General features: G+C 38.9%; 2 protein-coding genes across 5 annotated transcripts in view; one reads left to right on the top strand and one right to left on the bottom strand.

The window, feature by feature from the left end:
- The window catches only part of LOC138611085 (abl interactor 1-like), a 33,848-nt gene extending 33,292 nt beyond the window's left edge, over positions 1–556 (bottom strand). For all 4 annotated transcript variants that reach the window (XM_069683994.1, XM_069683997.1, XM_069683995.1 and 1 more), the window contains exon 1: positions 405–556. In XM_069683994.1, the coding sequence (XP_069540095.1) occupies positions 405–521 (117 nt within the window). In that variant the 5' untranslated portion in view covers positions 522–556. The remainder of the gene's footprint in view (positions 1–404) is intronic.
- Positions 557–1,877: 1,321 nt separating this feature from the next.
- Positions 1,878–13,139, top strand: LOC138611995 (acyl-CoA-binding domain-containing protein 5A-like). The gene is made up of 13 exons (XM_069685279.1): positions 1,878–1,977; positions 2,302–2,425; positions 2,806–2,878; positions 3,505–3,655; positions 6,906–6,944; positions 7,281–7,499; positions 8,920–9,135; positions 9,542–9,639; positions 10,291–10,477; positions 10,658–10,854; positions 11,085–11,135; positions 12,128–12,243; positions 12,343–13,139. Exons 1-13 carry the CDS (start codon positions 1,896–1,898, stop codon positions 12,353–12,355), a joined length of 1,566 nt encoding a protein of 521 aa, XP_069541380.1. The 5' UTR covers positions 1,878–1,895; the 3' UTR covers positions 12,356–13,139.
- Positions 13,140–13,665: the final 526 nt, after the last annotated feature.

Genomic DNA, 13,665 nt, shown 5'->3' with positions numbered 1-13,665 from the left:
TAACTCTAGTTTAATGTATAAAAATGTGGGCCGTGATTATGTTCTGTCACAGGTACCTATCAGAGAATGCAGTCAGTGACAAACCACTTGGTCATAACAACGACACACCCTCTGAAAGCCCCCAGCAGCTACAGTGTAGCCTTTTAAATGTGAGCACGGCTCGGGTGAACCGGGCCGACCAGCCGAAAGGGGAAAACACGAAACTCAACCACCGAGCCACAACTGAACCATCATACCGGGGGAAAAGGCCACTCCGTGTGGGAGCTAGCGGTTTAAGGCTCCTTTCGTTACGACCAGCATTTCCTGTCCCTGTGGTTTCACTCACTTCTACTACAGCACACCGCAGACACGACGGAGATAACTGATCATTTCACCATATTTAACGACCGTTAGACTTCTCTTACCTGAACATAATTGTTCTCACAGTATTCCGCAACCCGGGACAGGTTCTGGTAGCTTTCCACAAGAGCTCTTTTGCCGGCAGGGATTTCCTCCTCTAATAGCATTTGTAGCTCTGCCATCTTACATCCCTTTGCATTTCTCTCCTCTCTCTGTCCTTTTCACTGAGGCGAGGCGGTGATGCTGTGGTGTGTTGCTGAGAGAGGGGCTCCCCCGCCTGGCATTGTGGGGCCGCTGGCCTCCGATTCACAACAGCCTGTGACAAATGGCAGCTACGTTATAAACGGAGACCTGTAATTGGCTGAGAGGCTGAGGGAAAAGCGCAGTGGACCAATGACATTTCACCGTGATGATGACGTTTAGGTCCGTGTTAAAAAAAATGTTAGAATAAAGAAGAAGAGGAAAATAAAAAGGAATCCTTATTTTATTTTGCTTATCATCTCCAAAAATAGTAATTTTAATAGTCATTTTATCATTTTGATTGATTTTAATATATTATTATATGAAATCATGTGTTATTTTATTTATGTTTTATTTTTTAAACCGCGAACATAAATGTATACAAATGTATAAAAAGAAAATGTATAAGGGTAAAACGATCAAAATCAGATTATTTCATAGAAAAAGGAGCACATCACAAAAAGAGCCATTTGTAAAATTTAAAATATTTCTTTGCAGTAACAAAACAAATTACATCAACACATCACATTGCTCATCTTAACTGCAATTACATTTACTAAACCAAAATGACATAGTTGGCCTAAAAATGATCAAATGGCATATTTTCCAAAAATAGGCTATTAGCATACTTGCTATAACACTAGATTCTATAGTCTTAATGACTTAACGCGATATATTTAGAGCCTTGATAAAGATTGTAAGAAAAGGCAGTAGCCTACATTAATATCTTACTTGTGAAAAGAAAGAACTCACGACACTACATTTCCCATGCATCACCGCGGTTTAAATACCCTCTGAGAGGGGTTTGTGGGATCTGAAGGAGTGCTGTGTTGAGGTAGGAGCAACCATTACCCGGGTTTGTTCAGCATAAACTACATTTCCCAGATACGTTAATCATCCAGCGTTGACGGTTTGGCTCATCCTTGACCGGAGTCCAAATTGGCTTCTGCTTCATATTGCAGACACATAACGGCTAATGGAATAATTATCGCACCGGCGAACGTGAACTTTATGGTAGGTATCTAACAAATCAGCCATAGATAGGGAAATATTTTTGTTAAGAAATAGTCTACTAGCGGCAACCGGACATGGGCTTATTAAATAGACCAATTTTAACCAAATATCTTGTAGCTTAAAGAGGAGACTGGCTGTTACCTTATATAAGACCAGTGGTAAAAAACTGCATTGATGAGAAAACTGTGGTAAAGTGTCCCTCTCTAAACATTCTCTGAACTGCCATTATTCTTCTGTTGATCGCATTATATTCCTGTTGAAGATGTGAGGACTCCTTCCTGTCATCCTTGTTTGGAGTCAGCATGGCGCAGGAGGAGGACAAACACAGCCTGGAGGCGAAATTTGCTGCTGCAGTTAAAGTGATCCGGTGTTTGCCTGAAGAGGGTAATAACTATTATCTACTTTACTCTATTGTAGTCTACTGATTTAAATGACTGGACCTAATTGTTCAGTTATGTTCTATATAGTGTGTATGTATGTGCTTGTTGGTGTGTAAACACTTTAGCTGATTGACCTACATGCAGAGCATTAAGAGCTGTTGAACTCCTGCTATAAATCCTTGTAGCTAAGAGCTAATTAGATGAATCAGTCAATTCTCAAGTCTGATAACAACTTGTATAGCTCATATCCGCATAACATTTCATGCTTTTATAATAGTCTTGCACATGTATGTTTGTCCCCTTATATTATATTGCCTTTATTTGTCAGGTCCTTTCCAGCCATCTGATGACATGATGCTGATGTTCTACAGTTACTACAAACAGGCCACCTTGGGGCCCTGCAACATCCCCAGACCAATGGGCTTCTGGGACACTCGTGGCAAAGCTAAATGGTAAATACTTCAATATTTTTGATAAATGCAATTGTTGTGTTTTGCAAGTAAATTAAGAAACAAGGTACATTTGCACTTTTTACACTAACATACATTAAAATATTTATACTATCCATTTTATCTCTGAGTTTGGCCCCATGTCCATTCAGAGCCCAGCTCACATGGACAGTTACTTCAGAGGTCTCTTATACCTTATCTTAATAATATCCAAATCTTACTGCATAATACAACGGGTATCACTGATGGATAATCCTGCAGTATCACAGCATAAATTAAGTCAAGTGAGTTTTCCACACCACTTAATACCACAGTAACTGCATAGTCTCTGTATGACATTTTCACTTTCTCTTCAGTGTTGAACTATGACTTTGTGTTGCCAGGGATGCATGGAGCTCTTTAGGAGACATGACAAAGGAGGAAGCCATGAAGAATTATGTTGAGGACATCCAGCTGGTAAGTCTTTTCAGAGCAAAATAAAGCTGAATAGAAGCAGCTTACAGAATAATAAGTAGTTAAATCTTGGAGCACAAAACTTTCCCATACATTTTCTGGCACGTGCATAAAACATACAGTAAATAGCCTTTATGTATTTTACAATGCAGTCATTCTTTAAGGTCAATTGTCTAATATTCGAGTGATGACAGTGCTGTAAAATCTTGAAAGACACAGACTGGAAAGAAATGTTTTTTGGGATATGATGCTCTATTTATGGCATTGTCAGTCGATTGGTCCACACCTCAGGTCCAGACTTAAATAACTCCACAACTATTGAATGAATAGCCATGCAATTTTGTACAGACCTTTGTGGTCCTCAGAGGATGAATCTTAGTGACATTTTTGATCCCCTTTACCATAAAGTCCCCAAAAGTTTTATTTAGAAAATTTCCACTTGGTCCAAAACTACAGCACCTACAGACCCACAGCATCAACTATGGTTAGTGTTAATTAGACTCATTTCAAAGTGTTAGCATGCTAACATACTCAAAGTTGTCATCATTACACATAAAATCACCATGCTTTTTATTTTCTAGTCTTCCTTCTGTTTTTTAATATACACTTTATTATTAATGTATTGTCAGATTTTGGAGACCATCCCAATCTCAGACGAAGTTTCTGACCTGGTGCAAAAGCTTGGCACCTTCTACACAGAGATAGATGGGGAAGAAAGAGAGACTCAAGAAAATGAGGTGGACAGGAGACCCTTCACCAGGCCTTTTGCAAAACATGCAGGTAATGTACATCAATGATTACCAACCAGGGGTACTTAATCCTTCCAGGATACTTCTGCTTTTGTCAGGGGGTATGCGGAAATATAATGGCGTAGTTCAACTACACAAACATGATCTGAGTGTAGAATAGATCCATATATAAAGAAACCTGTAACCTGTTATCGTGGAAGAGTGCTTGACAACTAGTGAGCACAGAAGTGTAAACAGGTAGCTATAAGTAAGGTTTACATGCCCAGCAAAAACTATTGGATAATAGATTTGAAATATGGAGCTAAATGCAATGAATCAATGGTAAAAATACTAAACTTTTTCGATGAAATAGTTAGCGAAAGTAAATATTAACATTTGAAATATTGTTAGCTAAAGTAATGGATAATTATAAAAAATTTTTAAAAAAGTCTGCTAAACATAATGGATCAGTGGTTCAAATAGATAGCTTAAATTTGAAATGGTTCTTTAAAAGTTATGGATAGATGGTTTATATAGTAAGCCAAAGTAACGGATAAACTATAGATAGCTAACAGTTGTGCACAAGTAATAGAAGAAGGTTGAAATAGTTATCTTATGGATATGGATGGATAGTTAACTAAAAGTAATGGACAAACAGTTTAAATGATTAGCTAACACTAATGGATAAATGGTTGAAATAGTTATCTTATGGTTAAGCTAGATAATGTTATGGATAAACAGTTAGTATTGATGGCTAGCGGTTGAAAAATTAAAACATAAGCTTAGGGATAAATAGCTGAAATAGACAGCCAATTGTTAAAAACATTAGCTAAAAGCAATGGATAAACAGTGAAAGTAGTAAGCTAACGGTTAAAATATGTAGCTACAATTAACGGCTATACATAATATTTTGCTAAAGTAATGGATTCATAGTTTAAATAGATACTTAAACATAATGAATAAACACTTCAATTAGATCACTCAAGTAATGGATAAACTGTGGAAATAGTAAGCTAACAGGTCAAATATGTAGCTACAAGTAAGCTAATGGCTAAACATTCCAAACAGTTAGCTAAAGTTTCAGTTCAAAGGTTAAGCTTCACAGACCAAACCACTCTAATAGTGGAGCGGCTAAGAGCTGATTTTAGGCAGAATCGTGCATTTGGTGATACAAACATGAAAATTGGCATGAGCAGTCTCCATGGGTCACTTGACAAGAAAATTGTCCCAGCCACTTGAAATTTCAAGTTGGCGGCCATTTTCAAGATGGCTGCCACCTTAGTAGAGCAGTTAAATGATGTAATCATTCAGTTGGTGATACAAGCATGAAAATTGGCATGAGCAGTGTACTTGGGTCACTTGACCAGAAACTGCTCACAGCCAATTGAGATTTCAAGATGGCATTCTTTGAGATTGCCACCAGGATCAAAAAGAATACACACATAGGGTCTAGCAGGGGCAACTACACAGACATGTGCAAGTGAGTCCATATCTGAAGCACTTACACCTTCCAGTACATGCCTTGGTGCACCCGCATTTGGTCAACTCCCAACAACTCTCTGCAATAGGTGGAAGAGGAGTCCAAAAGATTTTCCACTCCTCATCTTGTTTCATCCATCCCCAGTCGGATGGGCTTGGCATTTCCGATTGTTGCTTTAATGCCTGTTCCCACACGTATCCAGCCTCATAAGATGCACGTTTGGCATGCTCCTTGAGTGCTGCTTGAGTTGGTGGGATCAGGTCATATGGTCTTTGTTTTCTGGCAAAGAGATCAAGCCTCGCCTCATTCACAGTTGTGACATCGCTGGATCTGTCATGCATTAGCACAACAAATCTCTCCAAAGCTTGCAGGTCGCTGTCATCCACTGCAGAGGGGCATTCACTGAGTTTTGCAAATGTGTTTGAGACCTCATCACACACAAGTTTTTCCTTTGTGTCTTGCTGACAAATACAACATCTGTCCCTGTTGGTTTTCTGAACTGTCATGATAACCTCTGCCATGTCTGCAGCAAATGTATAGGCAAAGGCTGAGGGTTCATCCTTTTAGCACCTTTTACCAAGCACATTCTTGTATGGGATACAACTAGGTTCATGCTTTCGCCCTACACCTAGTCCGATCGTTCATCCAATGCCATTTAAATCCTGTGTGATCTGAACACCATCCGGTTAACTAAAAATCAGTTAACCTTGGCTCGGCCCTCCCGCGCTGGCACAACCTGTCAATTCAGCTGCAGCTATCTAACTGATTTGGGGTAAATCAGATAACATTTGGGATACCAACTTTCAATTAGCTGACATTGAACCCCACTCTGAGTTTAACAGCAGTGATATATCACCAGTGTGCCCTGGAAGTGCAGATATTCACTCTAGTCTAAATTACCTGTAATCACCAAATCAACACAAGTGTATTTTTATGCATCAGTGTTAGAGGTCATAAAATGACTCAAAATCCTCTTTACTGAAAAAAGAAAATTGACCTTTTGAAAATCCATTAGGCGGCTCACGCCAGTTTCCATGCTTGTATTAGCCTAAATGCTCCAATAAGATGGCAGCCATCTTGAAATCTCAATTGGCTGTGAGCAGTTTCTGGTCAAGTGACCCATGTACACTGTGCATGCAAATTGTCATGTGTGTATCACCAACTGAATGATTACATCACTTAACTGCTCTACTAAGGTGGCGGCCATCTTGAAATTTCAAGTGGCTGGGACAATTTTCTTGCCAAGTGACTCATGGAGACTGCCCATGCCAATTGTCGTGCCTATATCACCAACCAAACAATAACATCACTTAATTGTTCGATCAAGGTGGCGGCCATCTTGAAAAATGGCCGCCAACTTGAAATTTCAAGTGGCTGGGACAATTTTCTTGTCAAGTGACCCATGGAGACTGCTCATGCCAATTTTCATGCTTGTATCACCAAATGCACGATTATGTGACTTATCTGCTCCACTATAAATATTCACACTTCATATGAAATATAATAATGTTAAAAAAATAAAATATTTAATATAATAATGTTACAAAACCCACTATTATACATAGATGGGAATTTATAAAGGGGAACATGATTTTCCCTCACAGGGATACGGCGTTGAGCCAAAGAGGCTTGAAACCAACGATGTACATGAATCGCTGTGATAACTCAGTTCTTGAATGCTCATCAAAGAAAAAAGAAATACCGTCTTGGGAGGGCTCTGATGCTCAAGCTGGATGTAGTACTGCTGTTAATCGTCTTTGTTAGTCACACTGATGATTTTAATGGCATACTGAGCCTGTCTTACATGTCTTTTTATCACTAGATGAGCTGATCAAACCATTTAAGAAGCCAACAATGGAAGGCAAGTCTTTGGTGTTTGCAGTAGCTGTAGAGTTCATAGATTAGTCCCACAGTGATTAAACTTATTTTAACCTTATTAAGTTGCTTTGACAGTGTTCATTGTCCTTTGCTTAGCTGAAGGAACTGGTAGATGGATGAAATGTTGTGTAATCTGTCATATATGTGCTCTAGTTAGTCAGTGTGTTTGCTATTGGCTTTCGCCGTTATGTGCACTTTGTGGTGTAGATGTATTGTAACGAAGCTGTAAAATTCAAACTGTGCAGATGTTATTGCTTTGTGTAGATTTACATTGTGCAACGATGAAGAGTTAATCAAGAGTGTTTCCCTCGCTGTTCAGGCTATGGGGATCTGTGGGATGATATTCAAAACCTCGAAGAAAATGACAAAGACAGCAGTGTTCATGGCGTAAGTGTCAGTAGTGAGGAGGCAGAGGGAAGCAACGAGAATAGTGAAATGGAGAGAAAAGAGGAAAGTGGTGATTGGAGGAAAAGTGAGGACGAGGAGAATGGGGATGAAGAAGACAATACAGACGATGAAGACAAGGAGGAGGAAAGAGGTACCATCAGTGGTTGTTGTTGTAGTTAGATGTTTTGTGCTGTGAAGGTTGCTTTGTTGTAAAAGTTACACACTAACAGTAACACAACAGTATATAGGCCTACATATTTTAAAGGGTAAGGCTGGTGATAACTGATACCTTTGGCAACAAAAACAATTGCTGATTCCATCCAGAAACACATCACTGAACCCCACTGTGGAGCTGAAAGATGTCTTTCTTTATTAATATAGTCACATGGTGGTTTATTTATAGTCACTCCTGCTATAAATACTCACTAGTGTCCCAAATGTGTGCCAGTCAGCTGCTGAAAATAGTCTCTAACAAATATATCATTTAGTCCAGGTGTAAAGGAAGACAGGTGTTCTGAAGAATTAATTTATATTATACAGTATGTGACTTATTTGTAACCATAAAAAAAAGCTTTGTTTTCATGTGATAAAGATGACTTATACTGTATGTAGACTCTTTGATTCTATGCATTTGTTTGTGTTAGCCCTACTTTAATCCACCTTGTTTTTGCAGCTTAATTTAAAGTTTAAAAGGGAAGCAGAGCAGAAGTATATGTGTATGCCTTTTAGTAACTTTGCAGGGTACGATTTACTCAATACTGAAGAGTAGATGATCAAAGACCATCCAGCACATTTTCTTAAAGAATACAATTTTCACGGTAACATGGCACCCTTAAAGTTATAATCTCAAAGATCTCAGTTTCGTTCTCTTTGGCGGCACCTATGGTGATAAACGGTAATTGCAGGAGCACACTTCCCAGATATCCAGACAATGTCTCATGTGTGACGTCCAAGGTTGGCTCCGGTTGTAACTCTTGATTTTCCTCGCTGACGGTCGCTTTCCTTTTTAGACTAGTAGATTACAGTTCACTCGCAACACTTGCAGCGACCAGAAAAGCAGCCGCATAGCTCCGCCTACCCTCTCTGGCAGACCAACCGCTGCTGGGTGATGGAAAACGTGTCACTAACTGGGCGCTGCTTGCGATTTTTTTCCATGAAAGTTACACCAGACACCCAGTCTATAATAATACTGTATACTGCAAATGCAAAGGCTTTCATCAGTGGGCCATAGGCTCAATCACCATTGTGTTATCTCATTTAACGATAGATAGTGACTTAACAGACATTTATTTAAATGAAAATCTTTGAGATTATCAGGTGATATTAAGGATGCAAGACGTATATAGTTTCCATTTAAAGTAAAGGAAAATGATTGGTTTTCCCTCTGAATACATTTATATAAATGAGAGCACTATTTCAAGATGATAAAGAATAAAACAGTTTGCACTGAATACATCCAGGTTGAGATATGGCAAGACAAAGGGCACATAGAAAAGAACCGAACTGTTTTGTAAAGCTTTGTAATACTCCCTTGCTCTCCCCCTCCCTCTCTCTGCTTTGTTTTGTCCAAGGCTGGAGTCCTGACCCCAGGCTGCTGATGGTGGAGGACAAGAGGTGGAGGTCTGACACCAGGGGGTCCAACAGCAGCATGGAGCCCAGCATGTCCTCGTTCACCAACGGGACACACAGCTCCCTCAACAGCGAGGTGGAGGAGGAGGAGCTGGCCTGTTCTGTCGAGCCCAGTGTGCAGTATAACCCATATATGTGCTTTAATGGACACCTGAGTGGTAAGGTTACACATTCATGCATAGAGTATTTGTATGTTTGTATATTTGTGTGTTTTGTGTCTTTTTATAATCCATCAGCCGCTAAGCAACATTAGTATTCATTTAGAGTCAGGTTTCTATTCACCTGTCAAATGTACGCTCCACGTCCTCTATCCTCTAAGCTCTGTTTTGGTCTCCACCAACTCCTAAGGCCAATATTTGGCTCATTCGCTGCTCCAAGCTTTACTATATGTATTAAATAGTCACTCGCTTTGGGGGCTATGAAGCTCGTGAGCCAGCAAGAGGGAACTAAATATGGATAATGTAGTTGTTAAAAAAAATATAACAAAATGTTTATTATGTAGGTGTACAAAACCATACTTTCCATGTTTACTGATGTTATTGTGCTGTGTTTTGCACCTTTCAGATCGTAGTGATGTTGTCCGAGAGAAGAACCACCGCCGATCCACAGACTCGGATAATGAGGAATTCTGTGACTCGATGGAGCATCTGGCCATGGACGAGGTGTGGTTTCCCTCCTTTAAAGAACACAACATTAAAGTGTGCGTTCTGACATTTTAGGAAAAATACTTTCTGTCTGAGAGCTGGATAAGAAGACCGATACCACTTTCATGTCAGTACACTAGATATGTAGCGAAAGCCAGGAGGCAGTTAGCTTAGCTTAGCAGAAAGACTAGATGACCTAGGTCTACCACAAAAACAGACAATACGACAACAATCCAAGAAATCACTGACCATGGCCGAGAAATAGTCCAGCACATAAACCCGATATGAACACAACAATTTGTTCATATTGTCTTTCTTCAGTTTTTTTACTGATTAAAACAGCTTTCGAAAATTAGCTCTTTAAATTGGGTAGTAGGTGAATTTTGGACTTCTGACAGAGCCACACTAGCTGTTTCCCCATCTTTATGCTAAGCTAAGCTAACTGTCTTCTGGATGAGCTTAAATTTTTGGGAAATGTAAGAGAGCAGTATTGATTCTCTCAATCCTTGGCAAGAAAGCAAGTGTCTTTACCAAAATGTCTAAATATTGCTTTAATCCTCTTGAAAGGGAGAAAGTAATAAAGAGCGTAAAATTAAAACATACATTGAACTGTTGTGACTTACTTTTGACTATTACATCTCCCTCTGTCTTTCATATTTTTATACTAAGGGGCTGTCAGCATCCAAAATACTCTCACCTGGATCAAGAGCTGCCTCAGTGAGGCAAAAGGATCTTTGGTTTGAGAGCAGCACAACCCTGAATGGAGGAGAGGATCAGGTACTCATGGGAGATTCCTACCTTCAAGAGGGGATTAGCACAAGTCAACACAACAGCTCCTTATCAAGAAGAGGGAGAGGTGAGACTACAGGTGTCAACTTTGATTTAAACTGATACCGTGTCCCTAATTTACCTTCCTCTGAGATGTACAATCTTTTTTAAGCATTTAAAGGCATCAGAGACACAAAAACACAGCCAGGGTTTCTACAAAAGTTACATGTTGCCTCACTGAGCTTTCACGTGCTGACTCTCGTTTCAGGGGCTCAATCCTGCAGCTCTCAGAGGTGTGTGAGTGTCGACGCTGCCTGCTGTTGTGTGTCACAGAGCAGATATCCTGTCAGTGCTGTCAGGGGAAACGTCAACGAGCAGATAGCTACAGCTCTGCTCAGGCTGCAGCATGACATGGCAGCTGTGCTGCACAGGCTGCACGCTCTGGAGGCGCTGACTGTGTCACAGGTCAGAGACCAGGGTGTTAACCGCATTATGATTTCATACACTATAATAGAGATATAAATACTTTTTACCATCACACAAGCTGTTGTGGCTGTTTTTCTAAGCGTATTTTATATTGCACACATTTTTTTCATGCACAAATGTACTGAATATAGCACTCGAAGTCTCTGTGAAAGTGCTACATTATTATTTAATTTTGCTGTATTTTTATGCTTACCAATGTTGTCTTTCAGTCAAGAGCGTCTTCGCCAAGGCAGGAGGATTCCCTACCTCTAGCACAAAAGGTCCTTTTTATTTTTAATTAAAACTGCAAATTGTTTTTGTTTGTAATGGATGTTTTAAGACCTTGGGGCGTACACTACGAAGCATGATTTGTGGTTATCGAGGTAACTTACGGGTTAACTCTGAGAGTTCAGTACTACGGAGGTGGTTCACTTCTTCCTGGGGTAGATCACCATGGTAACTTATGCTGAACACCTAACCTGCTGCAGAGCAGGTTATGTTCGAGATAAGAGATCAACTTGTACAAATCACCACCCACTGACCAATGCTAAATGGACTGTATTTATATAGCTCCTTTCTAGTCTTCCGACCACTCAAAGTGCTTTTACAAAACACTTCCTCTTTACCGTACGATTTTTTATATGAAATATATTCATGAAAGATATTCATCGTGCTTTACTGATGTAGGCCTACATCTACAACAGAGACTGATCACAGCCTTGTGCTTGTACTTATCTGATCTGAAAGTGAGCATTCTTACTGCTTTAAATTGTGGTTTTATATTCATTTGTATTTGCTCAATAAGAACGTTTGATGCGGCCGGGGGCTGAGAGATTGAGCCTAAATCTGTCATAAACACCACAAAAATACATCTGTTCAACATATTAATCTAATGTAATACACGAGTATCATTATAGTCAATGGTGCTCTAATGATAGAGCAGTGATATTGTACACTTAATTGATACATTTCCACATTTCATTTTCTTCCAGCTGCCCTTCCTGCATTCAGCAGCTGCAGCTGAGTGGATTTTAGTATGAAATAACTTCATATCCTTTTCTGTGGACGCGCTCATAGAAACCTTGTGTTGACTTATCGAGTTCATAACCAGTGTCATGTGACCACTTAGCATGATCCTTTGTCAGGTTAAGTGAAGCCAGATCAGGAAAAGATACCCTGGGTATGCTGAACTCACTTCGTAGTACAGGCCTCTGGTTGTTTGTATGGAAAGTAAAACAAACAGTCGCTTTAATGCAAGTTTCTGTTCTTACAGTTCCTCAGACCGTCCTGGTGGCCTTTTGACGTCTGTCCGATCACAGTGGTGTTGACAGCACTCTGGCCTCTGGTTTCCCATTGGCTTGTCCAGCTGTACTTACAACGGAGGAGAAGGTTAAAACAATATGTGTGATCTATTATTACAATTTGGCTCTTTGTTTTTTATCCATACTTGGGAATACTAATACTCTGTTTCCTCTTTTCTCTTCACAGGAAAATCCCCTGAATGTTCTGACAAACGTTGGCATCAATGAAAGAACATGAAGCCAGGATGAATTTGTCGCACTTTGGTAGCTTTATGGCTTTTTCAAGCCACAAACACACACTGAGTGTAATGAAGCACCAGTAGAAAAGGAAAGGCTACTCTAGATAAATGTAGTCAGACCGGTGTTAAAAGGGAGATTCTGCAATATAATGTAGCTTTTTGACTTAATGGATACCTTATAGAGGTTTAAGGGGAGATACGCATTATAAATGCGAGCACAATTTCTTTGTTACAGTTAACTTAGCATTAGGTGGTGGTCTTATTTATGAATGTCTCACAGATAGATAGAGAATCAATATACACATAACTCACATAAATGAACAGTAGTTATGCATCTTAAGCAACCGTTGGCATTACCATGGATTTATTTATTTATTGTACATTGTATTATTTATTTGGGTTTTCTTTTATGTATCTGATTGCTAAGGACATCAACCTTTTATATTTATTGTCTGAAATATATAAAAATATAAGGGGCTTTTCTTTTTCAACCAAATATACACAAATACAAATACTGTATGTTATGTGTGAAAATGTTATGGCTTCAGAGCAAAAGTAGCAAAGATTGCACTCTCAATTTGCAGAAAGTACATAGACAATCCATATATTTATTCTTTTGTCTGTTTAGTGAACTGAAGAAGAATGGTCAGTGTTATCCAGGATGTCATGCTTTTAGATTTACAGTTGTAAAACATCCATATATAAAACAAACTTTGACATGCAATAAACATATTCTTAAAGTCAAGATTAACGACGGAAAGGCTGTCACTGGATGTTGACTCTCTGCTATCTTTGTTTTTCCTGTTTAGTGTCATGAGAAACCATGAGCTGAATATAAGATAAGATCATTCTTTATTAATCCCCAGGGGGAAATTGGGTTGTTGCAACAGCACACATATAAATAGCAAGAAGGCAAATACAAACAGAAAATAAGAATAGGTAAAATAAATAAAATTAAATAAGAGGTATATACAACTGGTATACAAAAGTGACATGGTATGGGATAAAGTGACACATGTAGGAGTAATAGCAGCATCATTTAGCAATATGAAATAGTACAGTATAAGTATAAAATAGTACAGTATAGATAAGGTGCAAAATAAAAAGTGTCAAATAATAAAAAATGATATATATAAATAATATATAATTAATGATAATATATAATCATATATAAATGGCAATAATGGTGAAAATAGTATGGAACATTTTGACTACCGTATATAGATAAAATAACCGTTCATTGTTCATCATTACCTAAGGCAAGATAGGGA

Source organism: Semicossyphus pulcher, unplaced genomic scaffold (assembly GCF_022749685.1).
Source record: "Semicossyphus pulcher isolate SPU_LCO1_2020_fin unplaced genomic scaffold, fSemPul1.0.p SCAF_7, whole genome shotgun sequence".
Taxonomy (NCBI): Eukaryota; Metazoa; Chordata; class Actinopteri; order Labriformes; family Labridae; genus Semicossyphus; species Semicossyphus pulcher.
This window is presented reverse-complemented; position numbering and strand designations above follow the sequence as displayed.

Coding starts and splice junctions, on each gene's coding strand:
- LOC138611995 (XM_069685279.1), top strand. CDS start 1,896: ATGGCGCAGGAGGAGGACAAACACAGCCTGGAGGCGAAATTTGCTGCT. Junction 7,500..8,919: donor AGACAAGGAGGAGGAAAGAG/GTACCATCAGTG, acceptor GTTTTGTCCAAG/GCTGGAGTCCTGACCCCAGG. Junction 9,136..9,541: donor CTTTAATGGACACCTGAGTG/GTAAGGTTACAC, acceptor TGCACCTTTCAG/ATCGTAGTGATGTTGTCCGA.